Source organism: Chrysoperla carnea, chromosome 4, assembly GCF_905475395.1.
Source record: "Chrysoperla carnea chromosome 4, inChrCarn1.1, whole genome shotgun sequence".
In the NCBI taxonomy this organism is placed as follows: domain Eukaryota; kingdom Metazoa; phylum Arthropoda; class Insecta; order Neuroptera; family Chrysopidae; genus Chrysoperla; species Chrysoperla carnea.
In genome coordinates, this window is record NC_058340.1 from 52,918,076 (window position 1) to 52,945,134 (window position 27,059).

Consider the following 27,059-nt stretch of genomic DNA (forward strand, 5'->3'; position numbering starts at 1 on the left):
TGTTGAATTACGAGAGTGATTAATTCTTTGTCCACAAAATAACATATACAACCAAAATATTAAACGAACAAAATTTTACCTAAATTTCAAACAGCTGCATCTCTGCTAAAAATAATCGCATTTGGAATCTTACTTTCTAGCTTTGGAATCTATCGCTCAAAATTTTGTATCGCCCTTTGCCGCTTGCACGGAGGGTTGAAAAGGTGAGAAATGTCAACTTTTTCCAAGTACAAAGTGTAACATAATCAAACAAAAGAGCTCGTTATGAGATTGGTTTGAAATTTATAATTTGAAAGATATTAAGGAAAAGTAAATGATTCTATAATTACCACGCTGGTATCATCTTGTTGCTATTTTAATAAAGTTATATAAGATCTTTATCCTTGATCAAATGAATTAAAAGACATATTCCGACACATGGCGAACTGAATAAAATTCCCCACTTACATTGAGGATAATATCATTTTGCTGTCAATATCAAATTTTATCTTTGATAAAGTGAATTCGAACTTGAGAGATATTCAATAAGTTCTACATTGCAGACTGGCTAAACTGTCTCAATTGAAGACAATTTCAAATCTAAAAATAATTGTACAGTTGAGGACACGATCATAAGAACAACCTCCCAAATTTTCCGTCCTCGATAAAATGAGTTACCAAAATACACGCTGGTCGTAAACGTAATTTTTATTTACTTTGATTCCAAGATATTTACATGCCAAATATAAAATAATTAGAAAGCTACTATAAATTACAAAAAAAATCATTGGCAAGTCATTGGTTATTTGTGAATGGTCTATAAAATGTGAAATAAACTAAATTAAGCTTAAGAAAATTAAGGTGTATATTTTTTGAGTTCTATTTCGAATCTAATTTGGAATACAAATTTATAGAAAAATTTGAACTATTAAAAAAATAATTATTAAGATTTAAAAACTTTTTTTTTGAATTTTAAAAACTCATGCATATTAATTATTTATGCATATAGTAAACGATTCTACATGGATTATTATGAAAAATTCACGCTTAAATATGGGAAAAATCACATTTGTCCGACATATTAAAATAACAATTTGTTCATAAATAAAATATAATCGATAATGAGTATAATATCGTCAAAATTACCTGTCTTTTTCCCTAAGTGATGCGAATAATTACATAAAACATCAATAATTATAAGAATTACCCACAGACAACATAATTACTTACAAAAAATATATACACAATTATTGCATACCTGTAATTGAACATAAAAGCCTTAGTGTAGGGGCACCGCTAGATTGATATTGATTAATCATGCCCATTGATTGTGCTTTAGGTGCAGGTAAACCGAGTGTAATAGCACGATGGAATTTTCTACGCCTTGGTTCAATTGTTAAAATGGGTGAAACTGCAATACCACTACGTCCTAATACTTTATGAACTAATGTAGGATCCATTGGTTGTGCCTATTAAAAAAAAGCATGCATATAATTTTTATGTATTAATAGTTTTTTTGTTTAATCTTACCTGAAGCGCAACACGAATACGTTTTGTTAAAGCATTTGGTGGGAATACTGCTTGCGCTTGTGGTACAGCTCTACAGGATAAAATACCACCTTCAGGACCAATAATACCCCCGTCTTGTCGACAACGTTGAACTACAGCTAAGTATCGTGGTAATTCGTTTGTTAATATTCGTACTATTCGTGATGTGTGTAAATCTTCAATTTGTAATAATTCTGTAAATTTCATTTTCTAATTAATAACTGAATTTCATGGAATAAAAAACTAATCTCTATTCGTAAAATAATTTTTTTGTATACTAAATAAAATTAATTCTGTTTTTAATGACTAAATGGATTTGTTATTGGAACATAAAAGTTAATTTGTTGGGGATAGTGAATACTAAACAAATTTAAATAAAATACCTACCTTCTCCTTGGAAACTATCTTGTAAAACATCTTGTACTGCTTCATTACTTGCATCAAGAGAATGTTCACGCCAAGATTCTCCAGTATCCGATCTCCAAACTACTATTTCTCGTTCATCACCACGTAATGAGGCGAAATGGGGCACTTCTAATATAACAGGCCTGAATAAAAAGAAATTAAATAAAAATAATGTATAATATTATTCAATATCTACTATAAATTGAATGCTTACCCGAGGAATTTAACACCAACTGGTCCCAATTCTAAAATTCTGCTAGCTAATGCTTCTCCCTCTCCTAATGGTAAAGTAGGTGGCGCAGAATTAGTAATAGTATTTGAACTTAGAACATTTGGCCTATGTATACGAACATATCTACAAGTAATTCGAATTGGACTTGATGCAGCTCTAGGAGGAACTATTACACGTACTCCACTATGTCTACATCCACGCATAGCTCCGCCTCGTGCATCAACAAGAAATGATACGAGAAAACTGTAAATTAAATTATAATATTAACATTTAATATTAGCAATATCAATTACAATATATTCAAATTGTGTAGTTATTTTACAGTGCAATTGAGCAATATTATTAAAATATTGCGCATGTTACAATATTGTGATATCTGCCTTCTAAGTAAAATAGCTTTATGCTGAAAAAATTTTATAAGAAAAAACTACATCGACCGTTTTTGTAATAAAAAACTGAATGATAATATTTAAAGGTCAAATATGGTGGCCAATTATTTTTTACGTAAATTAGTTTATAAATCCAAATTTTATGTCTAAAAATAGGTACTAATTATTACACGAAAAGTATTAGTCGTTTCTAAACACGATAACCTAAATAAATTAGTCTCTTTAACAGATCGTGCGTAACGATCCAAAAAATGCGGTATCAAAATTTCAATCATTTCATTTCCAGATTTTTCCTCAAAGTGACCACCATATAAAGCTATATTATGTTATGAATTAAATAAAACCATTGCTTTTAGTAATATTAAAAAACCATTATTCTTTAGAAGCCAGATTTATTGTAAAAGAAAAACAACAGAAGCGCCTGTAAAATATGTTTACAATTTCTTTAAATAAATTAATAAATGCGATATCAGTATTTACATTACAGATTTTGTACCGGATGTTTATAAAATACTTGAATAAATTTTGTGGTCGTATGTTTCGTAGCAAAAAAAGAAAAATAAGATAGGAATCGGTGTCGAAAGTATGAAACGAAATAAGAAAAAAATTTCTAGAGTTAAGTAGGGAGAGATAATTTTATTTTCTTACAAATAATGCTAGATTAAAAAGCGAGTACAAGAAATTGTTCAATTCCTTGTAAAATGTTGTGTAGAATTTAAAAAATTGGAACGGTTAAAATTAAATTGGATCCGAAAGGTGACGCTGCGATCGGGTTCCAGAAAATTTGGGAATAATTCAAATATTGAAGAAAAGTTTGTTGAATCTGCTAAAACCAGTTAAACTAACGATCGGACAGGGCATTTTTAATCGAGCCCGATTGTTTCATATATTTTATTCTAATAAATACTATCGAATTGAGCGCCTAATGCACTATGATTTACAAAAAGATAAATTTTCCGTTCCCAATTCCAGAACTTTTCCTGTTTTAGTACAATGAATTCGTTTTCTTAGTTTCGAAAAGTATTATAAACATCCTTGTATATCATTACATTATTTTTAAAATTTCATATTTAGTAAATATTAGTTTTCGTTTCGATTAGGATTCATTAAATTTTTTATTTTAGTTTTTAATAACGAATATGTTATAGATTTAGATGCGATTTAATTGTAAAATTAACATTTCTTATTTGTAAATTATAGTTTATTAGTAATAAATAATTAATTCGGCTTTTAATAATAGTATTGTAAGTTTTAACCCTTTATTACTGTAACTCGATAAACATGTTATCCCAATGTTACTTTTAAAAACAAATTAGACAAATATTTTAATTTATGTAAATAATATCCAAAAATATAATAAATAAAGATAAAAAATATATAGAGTTAATGAATTGCCGAAAAGACAACTGTCTTCAAATTATATATTTTAGTTGAATGCAATTATTTTAGCTCTCCCGAAAACAATAATCATAATCTGTGTGAATTTAGAAGTTAGTTATTTGGCATTTTAACCACATAACAAACAAATCTGAGAATTACTAGAACAATTTAAACCAAACAAAGCAAAAATATATATAGCTATAGGAATTCGAACAAATTATCTAGATGTAAAAAGCTTAAACATTGAAATTTGATATTTTAATTTTATACTAATACAGAATATAAAATTAAGTTGATTAAAATCTTATCATTAATACAGACACATTTAAAAATTTGATATTTGTGAAACAATTAAGAAATTTCGAAAAATTACTGAATGTCTCAACTTCAATGAAGCGATTTGAGCCAAAATAATATAGTCTCATAAAATATCCATAAAGATTTTTATTTAAAAAATATATTGTTTTTGCATAACTTTAATTATTATAACTCAAATGATGGATTTCCACCAGAGCGATGGGCATCAAGCGATGAAGGGATGAAAGAATCACAGAGTTAATTCATTAGAATAGTGTTCTTCCATCGCGTTGTCGCTCTGATGTGAATTCAGCATTTCGAATCATTATTTCTAACAATTAATGCTTTAAATAATTTAAATTAATGCAAAATTAAATAATTCATTGTTGAAATTTTAGATTTATTTTTTAAAAGCTGAAAAGTTTAATAAAATTAAATAATGATAATTGAAGTAGGTATATGCTATAATAATCATAGTCAGTCGATGAATAATGTAGAAGCATTATGCTTCTCCATATTTTGAAATTCTTGCAACTCTCAAAATAAATGCATATTACCATATGACACCTCCACCTTTAGAGCCTCATAGCTTCGAAAAGTTTAAAACGTATCTAATTTAGTATTTTAAGAGAACACGCTGATACGTAGTGTGAAAAATTGGAAATTAGAAATTTTAGAATATTGACTCAAAACATTTAAATGGTTGCATGGAGACTTTGATGAGTGCGAATTGTTGATTACGATTGCGAAGAATATTGAAGTTGTTTGTAGAGTTGAACTGAATGTATTTTATTCCAATTGCTAATTAGATTGTTAATGTTCTTCAGGACCTTAAATAACTTGAGTTTGTAAATTTATTCACCGATATCTATTTTTATTATTTATAGATTTACTATTTTAGTTTTTTATAGTTTTTTAATGAGATACAATAAATTACAAATAAAATATTTCATAGAAACCATAGAATAGTCTTTAATTTCCACAATATCAATCATTTGTATCTCAAAAACGGTAAGATTGTACCGGGGCCCGTAAACAATCATATTGTTCCATAGAATTGCAACCTTTTGGCCTTTATCCGTAACGTATGTACCTCATAGAAAATAGTTATTTAACATCGTGAATAATTTGATATATTTACATTGACAAATAACACAATATATGTACAAGTTATTATGACAACATTATTATATACATTATATGCAATTTTTATATATCACAATGGAGTACTATAAAATTAAAGTCATTCCTTAGAAAATGCAAGTTAGTATAGTAATATATAAATATAATTAAAACAATAAATAAATGTTATTTATAATACAATAAATAAATTTTAATTAATTAATTAATTGAACCATTAATTTATAAATGTGCCACTTGATAATATTTGATTACAAAATACCTCTCACGGGTTAAGCCATGTCCTTTGAGTTGTGGCCATTGATGCATCAAATACTCGACAATGCTGCAGAAAATTAATTAATCAATTTTAACATTTTTCTAAGCAGATAATTAATAAACCTATCACAACATAATATTATTGTGGTTATTATTGAATTCAGCCTGAAGCACGGTCTTAAGCAGTTTTAATCACTTATAAATAGCTTGAAATTTATGATATCTTTTTATGCGATTGATGCTTGAACAGAACACAAAATCATTCATTTAAAGTACATTTTTATTGAATTGTAGCTTTTTATTTACATTATCCTATAAGATTTTCTTTTAATTAAGAAAAAAAATCAATTATTTGATGAATATTTTAGCAGCTTTCTCGTAGTCGAAAACTTAGTTAATTTCTGTCGGCATGATAAAATCTTAAAGAAGGATCAAAGGAAGCATTTAAGACGGTAGTACATCGGAAATAATTGAAGAAATTTGTGTGCTTTCTTCCTGAGAGTTTTTTTCTCTCAATATCAAAGGGTTAATAATAAGTTAGGAGATTGGAAAAAAATCAAATCTATGTGTCTAATGACTTTTGTGCGCTCATATGCAGAGTATTGTTTATTGGAAAGTACTGAATTAACTCGTAATACATAAATTAAATATTAATCCGGAAGGTAAAAACTTCTTTACATTATTCTAAGTATCGTGTATATCAGCAAAATATTTCGTCAGGGAAAATGATGAGTCTTGGCTTCTTGAACGTGGGTGTTGTTTATCGTAACCCAGTGTATGGAGAAGTTACGATAAGCAATCAACACAATGTTGTACATGAAAATTCATTTATAATATACAGATTTGATTTTTTTCGAATATTGACTTCGTGATTTCTCCAACTCAAATGAAGTCGGATATAGGTCTATTGTCACTTGAAGAGCTGCTATTTTTACTCGAATACACGAATCGAAATATTTATTCCATTCGTAGCTCATAATTTCGGTGTATACAATATATTTTGATAGTATATTTATGAAAAAATATTAATTAATGAATTTTCAATACATAAAGTATCATTTTTTATTTATTATCATTTATTTATTTCATTAAAAAACTTATTATATTGACCGAAATTGTGTGTTAATATGAGTTGACTCTCGATCAAGTAAATATTCTATGTAAAATTTATTTCTAAACTCACGATTGGTCGAAGATGAAATGTTAGTAGATCAATATTTGTACAGACTATCACAAAATTAAAAAATTTCATTTAGAAAGAATGAAGGAATATTTTATTCTTTTCGAATTTTACAGTAAAATTAAATCATAATCCCCTTATTTTAAAAACGACAGCAAAGAATACAGGCATAAACATCTGTATTCTTTGACAACAGTCTATGAGATTTTAACACTATGATATCAGTGCTATGAGTAAAAAAATGTAAACCATACCTGTTAGATTCAGCTGATTTTTTCATTGAATGAAAATACAAAAGATCCTACTTTATTCTACATTTTAATGTGCTGTGCCATATTTACCCACCTAGTCTTTTATAATCTATAAATTTCGTAGTTTGTATTCTTATATAAATATTGTACGTTTAATTTTATATACTTAAATCACGATATACTTTTTTTTTTAAATTGAACATTGGCACACTACAACGTCACTTAAATGATATAATGACCCAAATTAAAATAAATACAATTATTTTAATGTTTTATATATGTATGTATGTAGGGTATGCAATATACAATTTGTAAACAACATTTCCGTTAAATATTATATATCTATGCGGACTAACCACCGCCTACAGTTCTTTTTTCTATCGCTAGATAGAGCCTTTCATAGCATTAAAATCCCATAAAACTTAAATTTGAAAAGCCAAATATACACAAATATTTGACAACTAATAATACTTCAGCGACATAACACTACATACTTTTAATACTATATACTTTTCAATAATTCAGTTATTAGTTATCAACAATAATCTATAAGAAATTCTAAAAAGATGGAAAAGTTATAAGTCCTTGTTATTTTATTCCTAAATATTAAGACACAAAATAACTAATTTATTAATAAATTTACGTTAAAATAAATTTAATAGATAACTTACCCAGCATGAATAGGTGGTCGAGTAATGTTTACATTATCGACTTGTGTAGGGGGTACTCCACTTGTAAGAACAGATTCTCGAATAGAATGAATAACAATGTCACCATTCATAGGACCACCTAGAAATTATGAACATACGCGATATATAAAGATTTTCAAGAGTAGTTTAGAAAATTTAAAAAAAAAATGCTTTCAAATTAGATTTTACAAGTTTATATGAACATTTTGTGGAAAAAAAGCCATACAGTTTCAAAAAAACCGGATATTTGAGCATATAAATAATGATATGGGAAAAATGTTTTTTAAACCCATATATATTTTATGCTTTTGCGATAAATTGTATCATTTTTTTTTACATTTTGGTTGTAAGCGTAAGCAGAAATTCTGGAATGCTTATATTATTTGGTCTTGAAAATCCCAAAAATTTTTCGATGTGAAAATGTAATCGAACTCGTCTGTATATTTGTACCTTAATAATACGAAAAGCAAAAGCGAAACGAGACCCATTTGTCATATTTCTGAGTTTATTTTGTCTATCAGCAAAAATTACTTGAGAAAAATAAATCATAAATACAAAAATGATTCAAAAAAAGGAACATTTAATTGGGTACTACTAAATTATTAAAAAAAACAAATATTATTTCGATTTAAACATTTTAATAATCTGAACATATTAAAATGAATAAATGAAAATAATGAGTAAAGGTATATTGCAGTAAATTTTTGTACCTGAAAACAATTTGTTCTCATGTCTTTCATCGTTTGTAACATCAATGGGCATTGAATCATCTCCTAACGATTTCATGTTATCTACTGTCATATACCGATATTGTTGAGTGTCACTCAACATTGGATCTTCTACTAAAAAAATAAAATCAAAATTAATAACTACCAAGTTCAGTCTAAAGATCATAAATTTAATATTTATATACTTTTTGTCAATAAAAACTGATTACACCACCTCTTAATAAAAAGTTTATTTTAACTAAATTAGAATGAAGCTAATCATAGTCAGAATTTAGGATGGATGATATGCAAAATTTGTAGGTGTATTTCCCTTAATTTATTTATATATTTGGTATATAAATAATAAACATTTTCTTCAAAAAATTGCTCTTTTAAACGGTTTTATTAGCCATTAGCGAAATGAACATAACCTTAAAATATAACAACTGAAAAATAATTTCGGTAAATTAGAAATAATTTACGATGACCATAATATTAAAGATCATCGAAAATTTTATATAAAATGCAATTCGTTGTGTGCGTAGTCATGGTAGGGATAATAAAATCGATGCCAGCGCTTTAAGTGAAAAATTTTGGAGATAAAGTGGGCTGTTATGACTAATTTGCAATTATTTACATGTTAATGATATAGAAACTGTCAAATTAAAATGATTGAAAAACACTAATTAATTAAACTTAATGCATTAAAAATTGTGAAAATAAGAAATCAAATTGTACAAATATTATTTTTCAAATGTTAATTATCGTAATTATTTATTTAAATTTGTGAAACAAGAATATTAAATTTTAAATGTAAGTTTTCAATGCAATCCACACAATTATATATGCATCCATTAATTCTATAATTAAAGTAGTGTATCGTTGTCATGGAAACGAAATTCACGCTCGGAGCGAATAGCTGTTTATTTATTTACGGAACTCGTCTGATCTATCTGACATCATCAATTTAATCACTAATTAACATGAAGTGAACTAATTTAAATAGTTCGATACGTAAGAACTCAGCAGTTTTGGCGAATTTTTTGAGTTGAAGCGAAAAATTTCCCCAATACTAGCCATAGTGACAAGAATTATAGCAATATTATGAGTTGCCAATATAGGAGTAGGTTATTAATATAGCAAATATTTCTGTAAATATTAAGGTATTTTGATGCCTAGTACATTCTTTTAGACGCCTTTTGTTAAAAATTTATATCAATTTTATTAATTGCCAAATTCAATGGTTTTACCAAAAAAGAGTATTTATACCAAAAAACACGACTTCGATAGTTAATTTCTCATAAACCATACAGAATCGATATGAATTTTTCACAAAAGGCGTATAAATGGGTGGTTAATTGATTAATAAACTTTTTGGTATCATTTTCATTTCACTCTTTATCACAAAAAACGCACGTGTATTACCAATCTAAGTGTTATAACTATAACATTATATATGAATAACATATAATGTTAATAATACTTAGAATGGTGGGTGGTTCCTAATCCCATTGAGTGTTATATTGTTATCGAAATACTTTAAACGTACAGGTAAAAAAAGATTAGATAACAAATTATAGTAAAATTTATCTTGTAAAACTTCAAATTTTTCCATTTTGCTAATATTATTGTGTTTTATTAAGGTTTTGTTTTATTAGGATAACGTGCAGAGGCGGATTTAGGCTTAATCGACAATTTAATTGATGTGGTGGAATCAGTTGTAAAAATTTAAATCTTTTTTCATTTTTCTTAAAAAAAAATGATTGAAATCTTTAGCATAAACTTATAAATTAATAAAATTATAGATAAAAGAAAAACAATATTCAATTAGAATACAAGATACTTGATTAATTAATAATAATAAATATTGTTTAATATATATTTACCCCCTTCATCCTCTGAATCTGATAAAAATGTATCATGCATTGCTTCAGGTGCAACCACTCTATATTTCTCTTCAAATGTTGAACTTATTGTTGTCGTTATAATCGTTTCTGTTGTTACAACTTTAAGTGTTTCCACAACAGTTACATAACCTAATTTGTTTGCAATACTTAATGCTGTTTGTCCATTCTGAAATAAGAAAAAATTTTTTTTATTCTTCTATTGTTATTTTTGGGAAGTGGAGAAGATATACATTTACGCACTAGACTACATTCAGGGTCGAAAGTAGAAATGAAAAGACCCCGGGACAAATTTTGGGGGTTCACGTCCAAAAATCACTCGTTATAATAATATAAACAGTCATGATACTCATGATATACTCGCACGTAATGGTTTACAAGCCCTTTCAAAACATTTCGCTACATAAAAACGCAAGAACTTATAACTAAAACCTGTTTCTACTAAATTTTACGGTAGCAAATTCAATTATTATTTTATTGAAGTTAATTTTGCGCACTCTTTGATTTTCGATGGACAGGCTCGCTAAATTACTGAGTCTATCTTGTCCCATTGAGCTAGGCCAAAAGTTTTTAATCAACTTTAATTAAGAGAAAGTCCTCTCAGCTTTCGCAATAGTGATAGGAACAGTTAGAAATTTCAAAAGTGCTGTGTACACATCCGGATGAAAACAATGACGAATTCTGAATGATCCTCCACCCCTTGTCAGGAGGCACCCGAGTTACCCTATTGTAGTTTCGGCTCTGACTATATTACTAGTTATTTTTGGTTAAACGATCGCTTTAAATCAAGAAAGGAGAATTATTTGGTATAATTTTTTTTTGCACTTACTTTGGTTTGAGCATTAGGATCTGCTTTACTTTTAAGGAGAATATTTATGATAAGAGTGTGCCCTTGTTGTGCGGCTTGATGCAATGGAGTATAACCTAATTCAGTCGCTGATCCCACATTTGCTCCATTTTCAAGGAGTAATTTAACAATATTAGCGTTGCCATAATGACTGGCCACATGCAATGGTGTATAACCAGTTTTCGTTGTTGAATTTGAATTGGCACCATGATCAAGTAGAATTTTTGCAACTTGATATCGATCGTATTGTGCAGCCAAATGTAATGGAGTTAAACCATTCTAGAATAAAAAATCAATTTTAATCACTGTTTTTATGAGTAAATTAAATTTAACTTACCTTAGCTGCGTGATCAATATTCGCGGAATTTTCAATTAATAGTTGTGTCATTTCAGTATGACCTTCTTGTGCACTTAAATGCAATGGTGTAAAGCCGGCTTTAGATTCTGCATTTGCGGCTGTTTTGTGTTCTAACAGAAGAGCAGCAATATCCATCTAATAAAAAAACGATTAATTGAAAATAACTTTAATATAAAGTACAACATGCAATTTTAACATCTCAATAAGTGTAAGCCTTGACTGTTGATTTTAGAAATTTTATAACAATAATGTGAATAATATCAGATTTTATGAATAAAATTGACGCTAACGTCTTCAGAGTCTAATCTCAAGAAACTCAGATAATATTTTAATCATTTCCTTTATATTTCCTGAATATACAAAACTTTTTCAAAGCCAATAGCAACAAATTAACTTTTTTTTATAATTGAAAGCAGAACAAATTACTTACTTGATTCTTTTTGGCTGCGATGTGCAATGGAGTATGTCCATTTCGAGCAACAGCTTGTGGCGATGCCCCATTTTCAAGTAAAAGTTGTGCTATTGGTTGACTATTATAATGTGCGGCAACATGAAGTGGAGTAACACCATTTCTTGCAGCTGCATCTATTATTTCCTTTGATTTTAGTTGATTTTCGATTAAACTTTTTTCCGAAATTTCATCATTTTTATTATTATTATTTCTTGCTGTACAACTATCAATAATACGTTTGGCAATATTTAATTGACCATATTTGGCTGCAATATGTAACGGTGTGAAACCTTTTTTTGTGGTGGCAGTGATTGATGCACCATTTTCCAAAAGTAATTGAGAAACCTAGAAAATATTTTTTGTTTAATTTACATTATAATTTAATTAACATTCAATTTTCGTTTCTCTTAAACAAATCAGTTTATACATAAAAGTTGTCTTAAAATTAATTAGTAATTTTGATAGAAAACATAGTTTTTTAATTAGTATAGAATAGCATATCTCTTAAAATTTATTTAGTTAATTTTGAGGCACCTTTTTATACATATAATTAGCTGATTTCTCATTCTAATATATATATGCCTAACGTAATAATTGAGGGTATATTCGGAAAACAATAAATTATGAACTTACTTCTTCCTTTCCTTCTTTTGCTGCAATATGTAATGGTGTATACATATCTGACGTAACTGCATCATGTTGGGCACCATGTTGTAACAGTAAAAGAACGATGTCAGCATTTCCTAATCTACATGCGACATGAAGAGGTGTTTGTTGTTCACGAGCTTTAGCATCCACAGAAGCACCGTTTCGTAATAAAATTCTAATAATATCAGTCTGTAAAAAAATATCATTTAATTGTTAGTGTTGAATTACAAAATTGTATTCCTATTTTTTCTGTTGTTTCTGTTTTCGTAAGCAGTGTTTCACTTGAAGTAATAAAAATTTTAGTCATCATCTCAATTGTCATTTACTTCAAATTGAAAATATCCAATCGAGAAAATAAGTTTAATTATAAAGTGGAAAAGTTTAAAAGCGAAGTGTTGAACACAGTCTGTTAGGTTTTTAATATAAGACTGCCTAATGGCTTTTAGGGCTTAGCCAATTGATAATATTCAAGGTAAGTTAGCCAACTGTTGAATACTTAAAAATTTGCATTAATAATAAATTCATGTTTATGTTGAATTGAATTACCTGGTTGGCACGAGCAGCAAGGTGTAAGGGCGTTTCACCACGAACTGTATGAACATCTGGACTAGCATCATGTTGTAATAAATAAATAACAATGTTCATGCAACCCATAAAACTTGCAACATGTAATGGAGTTAAACCGCTTTCTGTTGTAGCACTGATACCTATTTAAGATAAATCATATTTTTTATTACACATTCAAAAAGGTAAGTTGTAAAATTAGAAGTTAGAAATATATTTTCTGCGTTACTTTGAAGCTGTACACACAACTTTTACGTATATAAAACCAGCTTTTTTAAAAATTATTTGCAGGTCAAAAATTTATGTAGGCGTAATCCGCAGGTAGTTTGATATTATAATGAGCAACTGGGATATGAAAAAAGCTTTGAAAATAATGTGCTCGTAAAATTTTTTTGGGCCCGAAAAATTGGACGATGTTTAAATACAATTATACTCACTTGCACCATATTTCAATAATAATTCTACAATTTTAATTCGATTCTTTTTGCATGCAATATGCAAAGGCGTAAAACCATTTAAAGCACGCGCATCAGCATGGGCTTTCTTATCCAATAATAGTCTTGCAACACGGACATGACCACAATGTGATGCGACATGAAGCGGAGTTAAATAATCCACCGTAACATCATCCACGGGCGCACCACGTCGTAAAAGACTACGGGCTGCTTCCGCATGATCTCCTTGGGCTGCCATATGTAACGGAGCTAAACCATTCTGTAAATAAATATCCGTATTAGAAGACAACAGCGATAAAATGTAATATTTATGAAATTTGGACTGCATTTCCGTATTTACCTTTGTTTTAGAATTTAGAGACGCTCCTTTATCAGCAAGAATATCACAGACTTGTTCATGACCCGATCTTGCAGCACAATGCAACGGCGTTAACCCATCTCGTGTTTGTGCTTCAATATTTGCTCCTTTTTCAATAAGTAACATTACCATACTGACCTAAAAATGATAAAAATGACTATTTTCTGAATCTTTTGTATAAATTGTACTTCAACATACTTTTCCCCATTTTGACGCAACATGTAAAGGTGTAATATTATGTTTTGCAGCAAAATTAACATCAGCACCTTTCTCATGAAGTAATTTTGCGACATTATCATTGCCATAATGAGCAGCAATATGTAATGGTGTAAAACCACTTTTTGATGTTACATCTGGATTTTGATTATTTTGCAATAATAAAGCTGCAGCTTTGATATCATCCTTTTTTGCAGCAATATGTAGAGCTGGTAATCGAACTTTGCCACGAGTATCATGTTCTAATAGTACAGCAACGACTTTTTCATGTCCTTGTTGCATTGCTACCGCCAATGGAGTAAATCCATCCTGAAAATAAATAATAAATATCGAAATAAGTAATTGGTATACTATGAAGTTTTATCAAAATCAGTGCAGTAGTTTTTTAGTGAAAGCGAAACAAAGAAACAAACAAAGTAATTGGTATGTACACCAGTGAGTAAAATATGGTTTCTGCAGAGTGCTTAGGAAATGATTTCCTATCAAAATTTTTATAAAAAGTATGCTGACCAGAATATATAAGTAATAAAAAATTTTGTTTGTGGATTTTCCGGGGATTGCGTTGTGGAGAATGAAATTTTTCGAACTTTTCTGTAAATTTGACTTTATTTCGAGTCGATTGGTGAAAATTCCATCTTTCTAGGATGCACAGAACAATAAATCTTTATTTTTGGGTGCTTTTTCGCGCGTAAGCTTTACACTACAATATATTAAAAATTTTAAATATAATAAAGTCTGATTTTTTCATACACTTTTTGAGGGAAAAATCGTAAAACTAGCGCAACCTGGCCTTTTACGTTGCGTAAGAGAATTTTATAAACGGGATCCTGCAAAAATTTTCCATCCTAAAATTAGCTCAATGGCGGATTTTAATGGATCTATATATTCAGTTTGAAAACATGGAAAATATAGTCTTATTCAAATTGCCATTGATTTAAATTTTATTTCTAATTCTATGGACAAATTATGCATAAAAATCGTGCTGTTATTTACTGACAGAAAAATAATTTTACATGGTCTATTTTCGTTACATAATAATACTTTATTTTTTGGATGTATACAAATAAATAATAAACGGTTTATTATTATTAATGTTCACAAATCGGTACGCTAATACAATAACTTTTTACTGTTCTTTTGATCTACACGCTTCTTAATTGTGTTTAAAGAAATTGTTTTGTGTGTGCAAAAGAAATTTCAAGACAAAAAATTTTAAACAGTTAAATATTTTGTCTGACATGCCTAGTCACACGCTAATGTGAACAACGGAGTGGATACTTTTTTTTGCCCAATAGACAAGAAAGAAGTCACCTGCAAGCATGGGTTTATCGAGAGGGATTCAAAGGTGGATAGCTGCCTCTTTCTAGACCTGATTCCCCCATTTACTGTGCTGTTTAATCGGTAATCGGAAACAATAGTAATTACGAGTTTTGTTGGGTTTGTCGACTATAGAGGAGTTGGTTGGTTCAGCAATTTTTAGCCTTTGCGTTCAAAAATGGGACACTATTACAGAAATTTGATTCAGTCTATCAGTTTCGGGCTTTTTTCCCTAAATCTGATTATATGCCATTATCTAAATACTGTTGTATTTATGAGCTTTTGCATTCCCACCTACTTTTTAAGACCAAAAATATCTGATTTGCCTTTCCGTTGACTAAAAGTTTGGTTCCCATATGTTGGTGAGTATAGATATATAGAACTTTGAAGATTGCTTCAGCCAATCATTGAAGCTAGAGTTCAATGGCTCAAATATTTTCCATGATTTTTCGGAACTCTTAATTTTAGTGTTTCCCAACGAAATTTTAGCGTTAGGGGTTATAGCTCAAGTATCACTAATTCCAATAATTCTTTTTATTTCGCTTAAAACTAACAGAGTAAAATTCAATTTACAAATAATCAGTAATATATGCTAGCTTGTGAATAGACTTGTAATACTTTTTTAAACAATTGTAAGAAATCTAAGCATTTAAAATGTATTGTGGTTTACAGATGGATAATTATAGGTACTTAATTTATAATTGGTATTAAAAGAGATAAAAAATACGTTAGATTTATTTCCTTTTTCTCCAAATTCTAATGATCTAAGTTTTTTATGAGATCTTTAATCTTTTTCTTTTGGAAAGGTTAGCTCAATGCGCAAAATATTATTGTTTTAATGACAATAAAACAACAATAATAATTACTTACTTCTGTTGCAAGAGTTTGATTAGCACCTTTCGATAATAAATATTTAACACAGCCGTCATGATTTTCTTGAGCTGCCATATATAATGGTGAAAAACCATTTTGTGATTGTACATTAATAGCAGCACCATTTTGAACTAATATTCGTACAATTTCTTCTTGTCCAGCTAAGCATGCAATGTGTAAAGCTGTGTTGCCTTTCTTAGTAGCTGCATCTACAACTGCACCCCGTCGAATTAATTCTAGCACCACATCAGTATGACCCTCTTTTGCTGCTAAATGAAGAGCATTTAAACCATTCTGTAAAATGAAATAGTTTACAGAAATATTTTTAATTTTTAAGTTGCTTACATAAAATTATAAAATTTGGGCGATTCTACGTTAATAGTTTTGACTGTGGTAGCAGAAAAGGACAGGTATAATAATCTGTTTTTAACCCCCGAACTAAAAAAGGCGTATTATGCGCTATGCGTGTGGGTCTGTCTGTCTATCTATCTGTGGCATCGTAGCGTCTAAACGGATGAACCGATTTTGATTTTTTTACTTTTGTTTGAAAGGTAATTTAATGGAGAGTATTCTTAGCTATGTTTCAAGTGCAAGTTTAGGGTCTCGTACTTGAAAAAACTAAAAATGGCAATGACCTTCAAAATCGGTTCAGTTTCGAAAAGGCTTAAAGGAAAACGGTAATTTAATGGAGAGTATTCTTAGATATGTTTCAAGTGCAAGTTTAGGGTTCCGTACTCGAAAAATTTGTGGGTTTTTTTTTAAATTTTGTAAACTTCAGTTGTATTATTTATGTGGGAAAAGATTTTTTCTTCTTTGCTACAAGACTTGCCCATTGCGTGTGCCAAATTCACTTTTCGTATGCAAATGATGAATCGTATGATACATTTAATTAGCCGTTATTCACGGAAAATTGAAAGGGATAACTCAATTAAAAAAGTATGAGCAAATTATTCGGATTTTCTAATGGCCGTAAATGCCGGTCGTGAGAGTAATTGACAACTTTCTTGCTGCTCAATATGAATTTCATTATTTCCAATTAACTTTGTCGCTAACAGAATTAATAATGTTTATGTTACGGACACGAGAAAGTACCTGCTATTATTTAATTTTTCAATATTTTTTCCTTAAATCGTTTTTTCCCTATGAAAAATATTTTAAAATTCACTATTTGATTTTTTTCTAATTCAATATGAAATTTATTATAAAAAATAATAAAATAATATTTTGCATTTGTTAAACTAAATAATATAAAAAATTTCATAGATTGAATAAAAGGAAAGTAATTGTTGGTAAAACCACAAAATGAAGTAATCCTGAACTTTCTACGAAAAGTTAACTCATAAAAATAATTTATTTTTATTACCATGTATGTACCCTATAACAATAATTTTATATATAGTTAATTATGCAAATTGCAAATTTGTAATTTCTTATAAATCAATTTAGGTCACAAAATTTCCTGACGCTTTAACGAATTGAATGCAGAAAATCGCAGAAAGCTTCAGTTCTTCGGTTCCACGACTAATGGGAATGATCATTATAAATATAACATTTATTTTTAGTACTTACAGCATTTGAAACATTAATATCCTTGATTGTTCCTAAATCTAAAAATTCTTGTATTGTTTCTAGTTGTCCAGATCTTGCTGCTCGTAGAAATGATGTGCTTGGATCTGTCTGTAACAAAAAAATAAAACTAAATTACACATCAATTTTATACAATAATTTATTGTATTTTATTAATGGAAAATGTAAATGAGGTATTTCCTCTTATTTGAAACATCAATTAATTTTTTTACGCTAGTTAATTTTAATAAAATCAAACTGAAATTCTTATCAATCATCAATGAATATTAATTAATCAAGACGGAAATCAGAGTAAAAATATTTTTAGTTTACGTTTTTGATGTTTATTAATGTTGTAAGTATTTATTCGTTTCCCAAAAAAAAAAAAAATATTATAATTATTCCAAATCAAATTTTATTTTCAACACGACCTGGTTTACTTCCGCGGTTCTTAATCTGAAAACATTTCATATTTTGTCTTCAACTCGTGTTTGTTTGTTCTTTGCATTTAAATACCTAAGATCTCCAATCTTATTCCAGTCGCCAACAAAAATTTTGTAGCCATGTTGAGATTGGCCAGAGATTTAGCCAATCCTTCATGAACTTTTTGAACATTTTTAAGGTCAGGTATATACATTTTTGCCCAGAATGTGCACGAATTATATTTATAAGTCATAGTTCACCAAATCAATAAACCGGCTTGTTTTTCTTGAACTTTTAAGGCAAAGCCTAATTTTTTAATCGACTTAAAAAAAGTTTTCATCAGTATGAATGTTTGATTGTGTGCGCGATTTTTATAAAAACTGCTATTCCAAGCACTTATAGCAAGGTTTTAGTATAGCGGCTTCAAAATTGAAATTCTACTTTATTTAATTAATTTAAAAATTTATAAACTACAAAAAATCCCTATATATTATAAATGTGAAAGTAAGGATGTTTGTTTGTTTGTTACGCTTTCATGCCAAAACTAGCGAATGGTTTTTAATGAAACTGTACAGCAATATAGCTCATACATCTGAATAACACATGAGCTATAAATTATAAAGATAAATTAAATTTAATCTGCCATTTACTATTTAAAATTTTTGATCACAGATGGAGCAGAATGAAAAAAATTTTGAATCATAAATTAAAGATTTCTGTAAAAATTTAAAACAGTAAATGTCAAACAATCATGGCCACCTTTTATGATATACTCAATCAATTAAGACTATTTAAAAATTTAAAAAATTGAAAACTATGCATATCTCTTAGCTTCGATTATATCACTTTATTAAGTACATATTCATAAAACTTTTAGTTGGACTACCTAAATACTTTTGACTTGTTGCAGCAAATAATTCCAAAAATCGTTTTCGAAAAAATTAGTTGAAAACTTTAAAAAAAATCACTCTATATATAAAAAATAATATTTGTTTTTTGTATGAAGATAAATAAATTCGTTGTCTACCCAAAGAAGCCGTAGTTGAATACAGACGTAGTCTCGTCGTTACGCATGATTTAACCTAGGATATTAGAAATATCAAACAATTACCCTAAAATTTGTAAATGTAATTTAATATCGAATATAATCAACTTTCAAATTAATGTTATTTTTAAGTATTCTTTTATTGATGTCTTTAAATTTTGTAATACATGACTTTAAGTGTTGATTTTAATTGTTTTAACGTGATAATTTTTAATTTAAAACATATATCTGTCTACAAAAATGATCAAAAGGTCGGAAATTAAAACTTAAATTACAATTTTGATGGGACCGTGCCCAAACTGTACATATGAGGGAGAAAAAAGTCGATTTGACCAAAAAGTGTGAAAAGTGTAATATCCAATGGTGCTGAAAAATCATGAAAATGGAAAAAAATAGATGTTATATTTTGAACTATTCTAAGCATTTTTTGTTCTTCGACATTTTTGTCTAAATTTCGCCGTTTTATAGATACAAAACGTATATTGATTTCAAAATTGACGATTATTGTGTGATTTTGATCAAATATTTGATTCAGAAACAATTGAATCATATATTTTGGACATTTCTTAACAATTTTTGTCTTATGAATTTTTCACCTAGCCTCGTCGTTTTCAAAATGTCAGCGTTTTAAAAAAAATATCGCCTTTTTACGCTAAAATTTTGTTACCAACATATTTGACGATTATCGAATAGATTTGATCAAATATTTGAAACTATATTTAATTAATTTTAATCAATTTTTCACAACGGTTTTTTGCAGACACACTTGTTCATACCGTAAGTCAATGTAGGTAACTACTCCGTTAACCAATCCAAATTGGTATCAGAAGAAAGACAATTTAATTCCGAAAATAATGGTATAGGCTTCCCTGCAAATACAGTTACAAAAAATGATTAAAATTAAAAATAGCCATGAACATTTTTCGATAGATCAGTTACCATAGGCGTGTTTATCAATCAATAAAATTTTATAAAAATACTAGCTGTGAACTACCCGCTTTGCTGGGCAACATCCCCACTTGCACCCCTCCCTCCACATTTCCTTGCGTGGGATAACAGTTTTGTAATGTACACGTCATGCTCTTTTATTTGATACCCCACTTATTTTTGAAAATATCCGATAATTCCTTCCCACTTTCTCGCTACACCTTTCTACCCTCCGAAGGTTAAAATTAGATAAAAACAATAGATCTTTGAAGTGGTTGTATATCGTGTCATATCCATTTCAACCCCTATTTCAACCCCTTACTCTACTATAATATGGATGTATTATACATAAAAACCTTCCTCTTGAATCACTCTATCTATTAAAAAAAACCGCATCCAAATCCGTTGCGTAGTTTCATAGATTTAAGCGTACAAAGGGACATAGGGACAGAAAAAGCGACTTTGTTTTATACTATGTAGTGATGTTTCATCTGGTGATCAAATAGATAAAGGCCGATCTTATACCGTCTCTTAGACTATAATTAAATTATACTTTTGTAATATATTTTGCATTAATCGTAATTTTGGTACAGATAATAAATATCTATGGAATTTAACGTACAAATAATTTATAAAACAGAATACAATCAATGTTTTATGTAAATATGTCAGTTTTATTATAAACACATAATTTTCAAAACTTTTTTATGCGAATAATATTTTTTATTACGTGTGATAAGATATGACCTGTCAATATTAGACATAACTGTATTGAAAGCTCTAATATTTTCGCAAAGAAATAAACATGAGATTAAATTTGAAAAAAAAATTGTATTTAAGTAATATAAGACAATTGATTTAAAAAAAAAAAAGATTTTTTTATTCACGAATATATAACAAACTAAATTTTCGATTTAAATACTTAAAACCTCTTCTTCTTTCTCTTCTTAAAATTGTAACAAAAATTATAAAAGTCAGTCTTTCATTAAAATTATAATATTAAGAAGAAGAATAAACATACAATTTTTTTTAAATTATAACAATAATAATAAAAATATCTGCCCATCTTAATGTAAATCAATTCTTCTAATATGCATAGCAAATTTTGCGACCAACATATCGAGTACTACATCTGACATCAACTCAGCTGTCTTTTGTCTATCAGCGGCCATCAAAGCCAATTCAGCTAGCCTCTCCTGTCCCATTTTACTCCTTAGATAGGTTGTCAGACGTCTGAATGACGAAAATGACCTTTCAACCGTTGCTGTGGTAATTAGCCAGGAAATACTAATATCAAAAAAATGTTACGGTTTTTCGATGGTATCTTGAGAGTTCCTAAAGTTAGTAATTGCAAAGCGTCTTAATATTGTCGCATCCATTTAATTTGTATAAAGCACATGATTCATTTGAATGTGTATGCTATTTGTTTTTGTGGTGTTAGATATTTTAAGACGTTTATTTATGATGTTAATGAATATGTATAATTTCACATAATATGTAGTAAATAAGTTATTGAGGGAGCACGTGCCCCCCGTAAGGACGCCTATGATTTCTTATGACCTAAAGTCTGAAAATTTTTTAAAGCCATATTCAAATATCAGTTTTTACTACACAGACAGTATTACTAAATCATAGTATTTAACTCAAATTTGTTTAGGAAAACATTGATATTTGAGATTAAAAAAGGGTATTGACATTTCACAAGTAAAGGTGTGTTTATTTAATGATAATTCTATATATTTACATAATACACAATAGAACTATGTGATTTAGTAAAATTTATTTAATTTTTTTAGATTTAAGTAGACTAGATGTATATTTTCCATTAAAAATGTAATTTGCAAATTGCTGATTTAAAATATTATATCATGAAAAGACAAAAATTCAAAATTCTGATCTTTCACTTTTCCCAGCGCTCCCACAAAGTGATAATCCGAGAACTGGTTGTATAATAATATTTTTTAAAAGATTTTTCTCAAAGAGATATAATAAAGGGACCCTCTTCAATCAATTGATATATTCCGTCCGATTGTAATATATTTCAATTTCACTCACAGAAAATATCGAAAAGGAATCGTGATTAATTCTGAAATCCTCTTTGGTGTATTTTATTTTCTAATACCTATATACTACGGTTCAAACAAAAATATGAAAGTTCTTTGTAATGCATTGATAGTTGTTATAGGTCACAAGTTCCATATAGGAAATACCAAGCTTTGAACATATCTGTGATCTGTTCTTTGACATCTTTGCTCAAATCTGACCTTATTTGTAGTCATCATGTCGCATTTTCATCATATTTTTTGGGATAATGACTAACAAATCATATTTTATCAAATAATATTTTAATCAAAACAAAATTGTTTAACTGCCATAATATGTGTTGAAAAATATAAATTTTTTTTAAATTTAGTGATAATTTAAATGATGGCTTTTAGTATGCCTTTAGTTAATTTTATAAATATGATAAATAAGAACATAAATTCCATTAAATTTGTACCCGCATATGTTTAACACACCATCCTCCAGCCGTGTTTATTAAATAAATATATTTTAATTATATCTTTCTTATATATGTCATTATCTCATTATTAAAACATATTCTTTGTATAATATAATATTATTATAAGTTTTAAGATTTTTATTTCTTTCAAAAATATTTCGCTTTCTTTGACGCTTTTTTTATAGAGTAATTATTTAAAATAATTGTGCGATAACTTAAGAGCAAATTATTTTATGTAACAAGTACAAAAAGAAGTTCAATCTATAAAAAAAAAACTCGATTTCAATAGTGTATGTAGAAATTTTGATATAGCTAATAATCTATAATATAAAAATGAATCGCTGAATGTGTTGCTAAGCGAAAATCTCGAGAGCAGCTGAACTGATTTCGCTAATTCTTTTTTTATAATCTTCCTTGAAGTAAGAGGATGGTTCTTACGGAAAGAAAAATTTAAAAAATTGCCTGAAAGGTCTAAAAACAACACTTTTTTATATTCCCATACAGAGAAGATTCGTAATAATAATTAAAAGTCAATTTGAACTTTAATACCATACCATAAAGTCTAAGTGTTAGTAGAGGGGTTCCGGGAAAGCAAAACAATTGAGTGACGTTAGTATCGTATAAATATTAATGTCAATATTTATTAACATTTATACTATTGTAACATTACTCAAAAACAAATTGTCTATGGTAAAATGTAAATTGTCTGTGGTAAAATGTCAATTGAAATGTAAACGTCTCGACTGTTAGGCGGTACGAAGTTCGCCGGGCCAGCTAATTATTTTAATAAAGGAGCTTTAGTTTTTGTCCACTAAAAATAAATCGGTTGGATAAAAGTTTCCAATATTAATCATGATATGTAGATAAAAAAACACAAAATTAATTTTTATAAAATATAAGGATTGTTATTATTTAAAAAAAATAAATTCTTTAAAATCATATTATTACTTCATCAATATCCGGCGTTGGGAAAAATATTATTTAAATGTTATACAATTTCATAAAATCAATTATCGTTAAAATTTCTGTAAATATTATTTTTGCAGCAAAAATGATAAGCATATAATAGATTTTCTACAACCTTATTATTTATGAAAATTCTAATTTCCAAGTTTATAAAACCAATGTAAGAGGATCTAATTTAATAACATTATTTACCTAATATAACATTTCATAAATTTTCTTATTGCGCGTGTATCCAAGAAAAGAAAATCTAAGTATAAGAAAAAATAAAAGTACTTATATATCCGACTGACGCCTATCATTAATGATTTTTTTACGACAGTCGATGACCAATATTAAAAATACAATTATTATTTATTATTACAAAGAATAAAATGTATGTCAATTGAATTCATTCATAAAAAAATGTAAAGTCGACTGACTGACTAGCCATCGTACATTTGCACACATAGCAGTACAGTTTCGATCAGTAAATTAGAATCAATATGAATAAAAAAAAATGCATGGATTATATATAGTCATATGCATCATTTATGGGGTAATAGAAACTATAAATTTTAATAACAAAAAATAGAGATATGAAAATTATACCCAACAGTTAGTAATAAAAGTACAAAATTTAAACATGATGTATTTTGGACATTGAATAGTAAAATCTCAGGGTAATCGGAAAAGTTTTTAGCCCTTGCGTTCAAAAATGTAACGCTATTACAGAAATTGTTTCCGGTCTATTATTTCCTAATTCTTAGTAAGCATGTTTATTAACCAGAAAAATTTTTCATTCAAAAATAGATTAAAAATTTAAATAACAAATATTTTTTTAGGGGCAAGCTTTTATTGTACTAAAAAGTAGAAAATAATTATTTTCATGAGTTATTCATACATGACTATAAAAGCTAAAGATGTAAAGCTAATATCAAAGATGATTTGGAGCGTCTCAAGCTTTTACAAATAGTCATGTATGAGTGACTCATAGGAAATATTACTTTCTACTTTTTAATACAAAAAAAGCTTGTTTTTGAAAAAGTATTTTTTATTTGTTTTTAGGTTAGTCGTGGTAAATTGTCTTCAAATTTTAACAAAGTGTGCGTATTAGGCTTTTAATTGCCTATATTTAAAGTTTTGAAAATTTTTTAATTCAAGTAAAAAATACAGAAATACTCAAAATTTAATCAAGTCCTTTACTAGAGTAAATCGATTCTAAAATTAAGATTTTCTGATTAAATTTGATATTAAATGAATATAAATTGCAAGAAAACGAAAAATAATAACTCCTTTAAAGTCTACTCTTAGAAGCTTAGAAAATATTTTTATCATTTTCCCTAATCGAAACATAAAGTCCCAAGTTATTCCCTGATATTCCAGAATTTCAAAATTTCTTAACATTTCAAAGTGGTCTAATGTCTTCCTATGTTATGTACAAAGGTTTTTTGTTGGTATATTTGGTTATCATTTGCGGCGGAAAAGCAGAAACAGCATATCAACACACCGAAAGTTTCAATAAAGTGATTGTTTTGAATTTGAGTGTACCATATTGGGTAAATAAAATGACTGAAAAAGTAATTTTAATAATTTAAAATAATTGAAGTCTTTGACTACATGGATGGTATTTTCATATGCGTAATTGTTGTATAATAAAATTGATCAGACAATGTGTCTACTGTAAAACTTGAGTTGAGTATGATTCACTTTAAAATACACATTCAATTTGAAAAATACTTTTATTCACATTTAATTCATGACTAATACATATTATTAGTTTTTATTATTTTTTATTGAATTCGATTCGAATTTATTTTTATGATACACTTTTTCACATTCATTTTATGTCAATTTTATGTGTTTTTCATCGTGTCATATATATAACAAAGTTAATAATTTATACTTTTAAAATTTTTTTTTATTTATATCTATGTTACTCATAGTTTAAAAATAATATTTATACCATGTAAATATGAAATATACATAGTATATTGAGTTTAGCCCCAAGTTTGTAACGCTTAAAAATATTGATGCTACGAAAAAAACTTTGGTATGGGTGTTCATAGATTCATCTAATTAGTCCATTTTCGGTTGTCCGTTCTTCCGTCCGTCATGGCAATCGAAAATGTAAGATGACGAATTATGAGCCTTATGTAATATCAAACGGAATTATTGAAGTTCAACCGTTGACGTTAGTATAATGCCAGTGAATTTGAGGACATTTAAAAGAAACTGACGGAACTTTTGATTCTTTCAAACAGGAGAATTCTGAACTAGAAACTTATTTACCATTCATTAACGTGGGTACAAGGATTACACCGATTATTTTGGTGTAAAAAATTATTTTCAAATTTAATTTTGTTTTGCTTATGCCTTCGTATATTTCTTACGCCACGACCCAGTAGTGTCAGTTTGCAATAGAGAGTAATTACGTGGCCTACATGTTAAATTGAAAACTATAAAAATAATTCAATCAATTGATTAAGTCAAGGTGATTTATTAAATAAAATTTTATATAATTAGTTTTGTTTTATATATTTTGAGAAACCATTATTGTCCATGTAGATACAGACAAACCACAATGATTCTCAAAAAAAAAAAAATCAGAGCTCCGTAATTAAGGCCATATTTTCCCCTCATTAATTTTAAAAATCGTTAAAATCCATGATATTTCAAATCAAAAATGAAATGATTGAAATGGGAGCTGTTACTTGACACCTGTAAAAGGCACTTTCGTAAAACTCAACATAGAATGAAAATTTTATCCCTATAGATCAATTTAGAGTGGTTGTGCAAGTGAATATAGCCTGAAAAATCGCGAAAATCAATGATATTTCGGTATAAGAAAGTACCCCAAAAGGCACTTTCTTTACACTCAATTCACATATTTTCAAACATCTAGTTCAGTTTGAAGAGGCTGTGAAAGTGCGCAAAATTTTAAAAACCACGAAATTTTTAAATGAATGAAAGGTAAAGAGGGCTGGGAAGTTGACACTTTTAAAAGGAACTTTTTTGAAACTAATTCAACCTACATACAGATTTTAAACCTTCTTGTTCAATTTGGAGAGGCTGTGGAAGTGCCCAAAACTATAAAAACCACGAAAATCCATGAAATTTTGAAATAAAAGAAAGGTAAGGAGGGCTGGGAAGTTCACACTCCTAAAAGGTATTGCCCAGAAAGTAGCTAGTTTAATTTTGAGAGGC

General features: G+C 28.2%; 1 protein-coding gene across 4 annotated transcripts in view; it reads right to left on the reverse strand.

Moving 5' to 3' along the window:
- LOC123298970 (ankyrin-3-like) overlaps positions 1-27,059 on the reverse strand; it is an 84,342-nt gene that overhangs the window by 7,979 nt on the left and 49,304 nt on the right. For 3 of the 4 annotated variants that reach the window (XM_044881072.1, XM_044881075.1, XR_006535289.1), the window contains exons 2-18: positions 18,016-18,123; positions 16,444-16,740; positions 14,239-14,565; positions 14,023-14,178; positions 13,665-13,941; positions 13,210-13,370; positions 12,649-12,852; positions 11,995-12,360; positions 11,544-11,699; positions 11,189-11,485; positions 10,342-10,528; positions 8,459-8,590; positions 7,731-7,848; positions 2,147-2,407; positions 1,915-2,075; positions 1,510-1,721; positions 1,238-1,448 (exon numbers count right to left, since the gene is read on the reverse strand). In XM_044881072.1, the coding sequence (XP_044737007.1) occupies positions 1,238-1,448; positions 1,510-1,721; positions 1,915-2,075; positions 2,147-2,407; positions 7,731-7,848; positions 8,459-8,590; positions 10,342-10,528; positions 11,189-11,485; positions 11,544-11,699; positions 11,995-12,360; positions 12,649-12,852; positions 13,210-13,370; positions 13,665-13,941; positions 14,023-14,178; positions 14,239-14,565; positions 16,444-16,740; positions 18,016-18,123 (3,631 nt within the window). The remainder of the gene's footprint in view (positions 1-1,237; positions 1,449-1,509; positions 1,722-1,914; positions 2,076-2,146; positions 2,408-7,730; positions 7,849-8,458; positions 8,591-10,341; positions 10,529-11,188; positions 11,486-11,543; positions 11,700-11,994; positions 12,361-12,648; positions 12,853-13,209; positions 13,371-13,664; positions 13,942-14,022; positions 14,179-14,238; positions 14,566-16,443; positions 16,741-18,015; positions 18,124-27,059) is intronic. The other variant, XM_044881073.1, reaches the window with a different exon arrangement.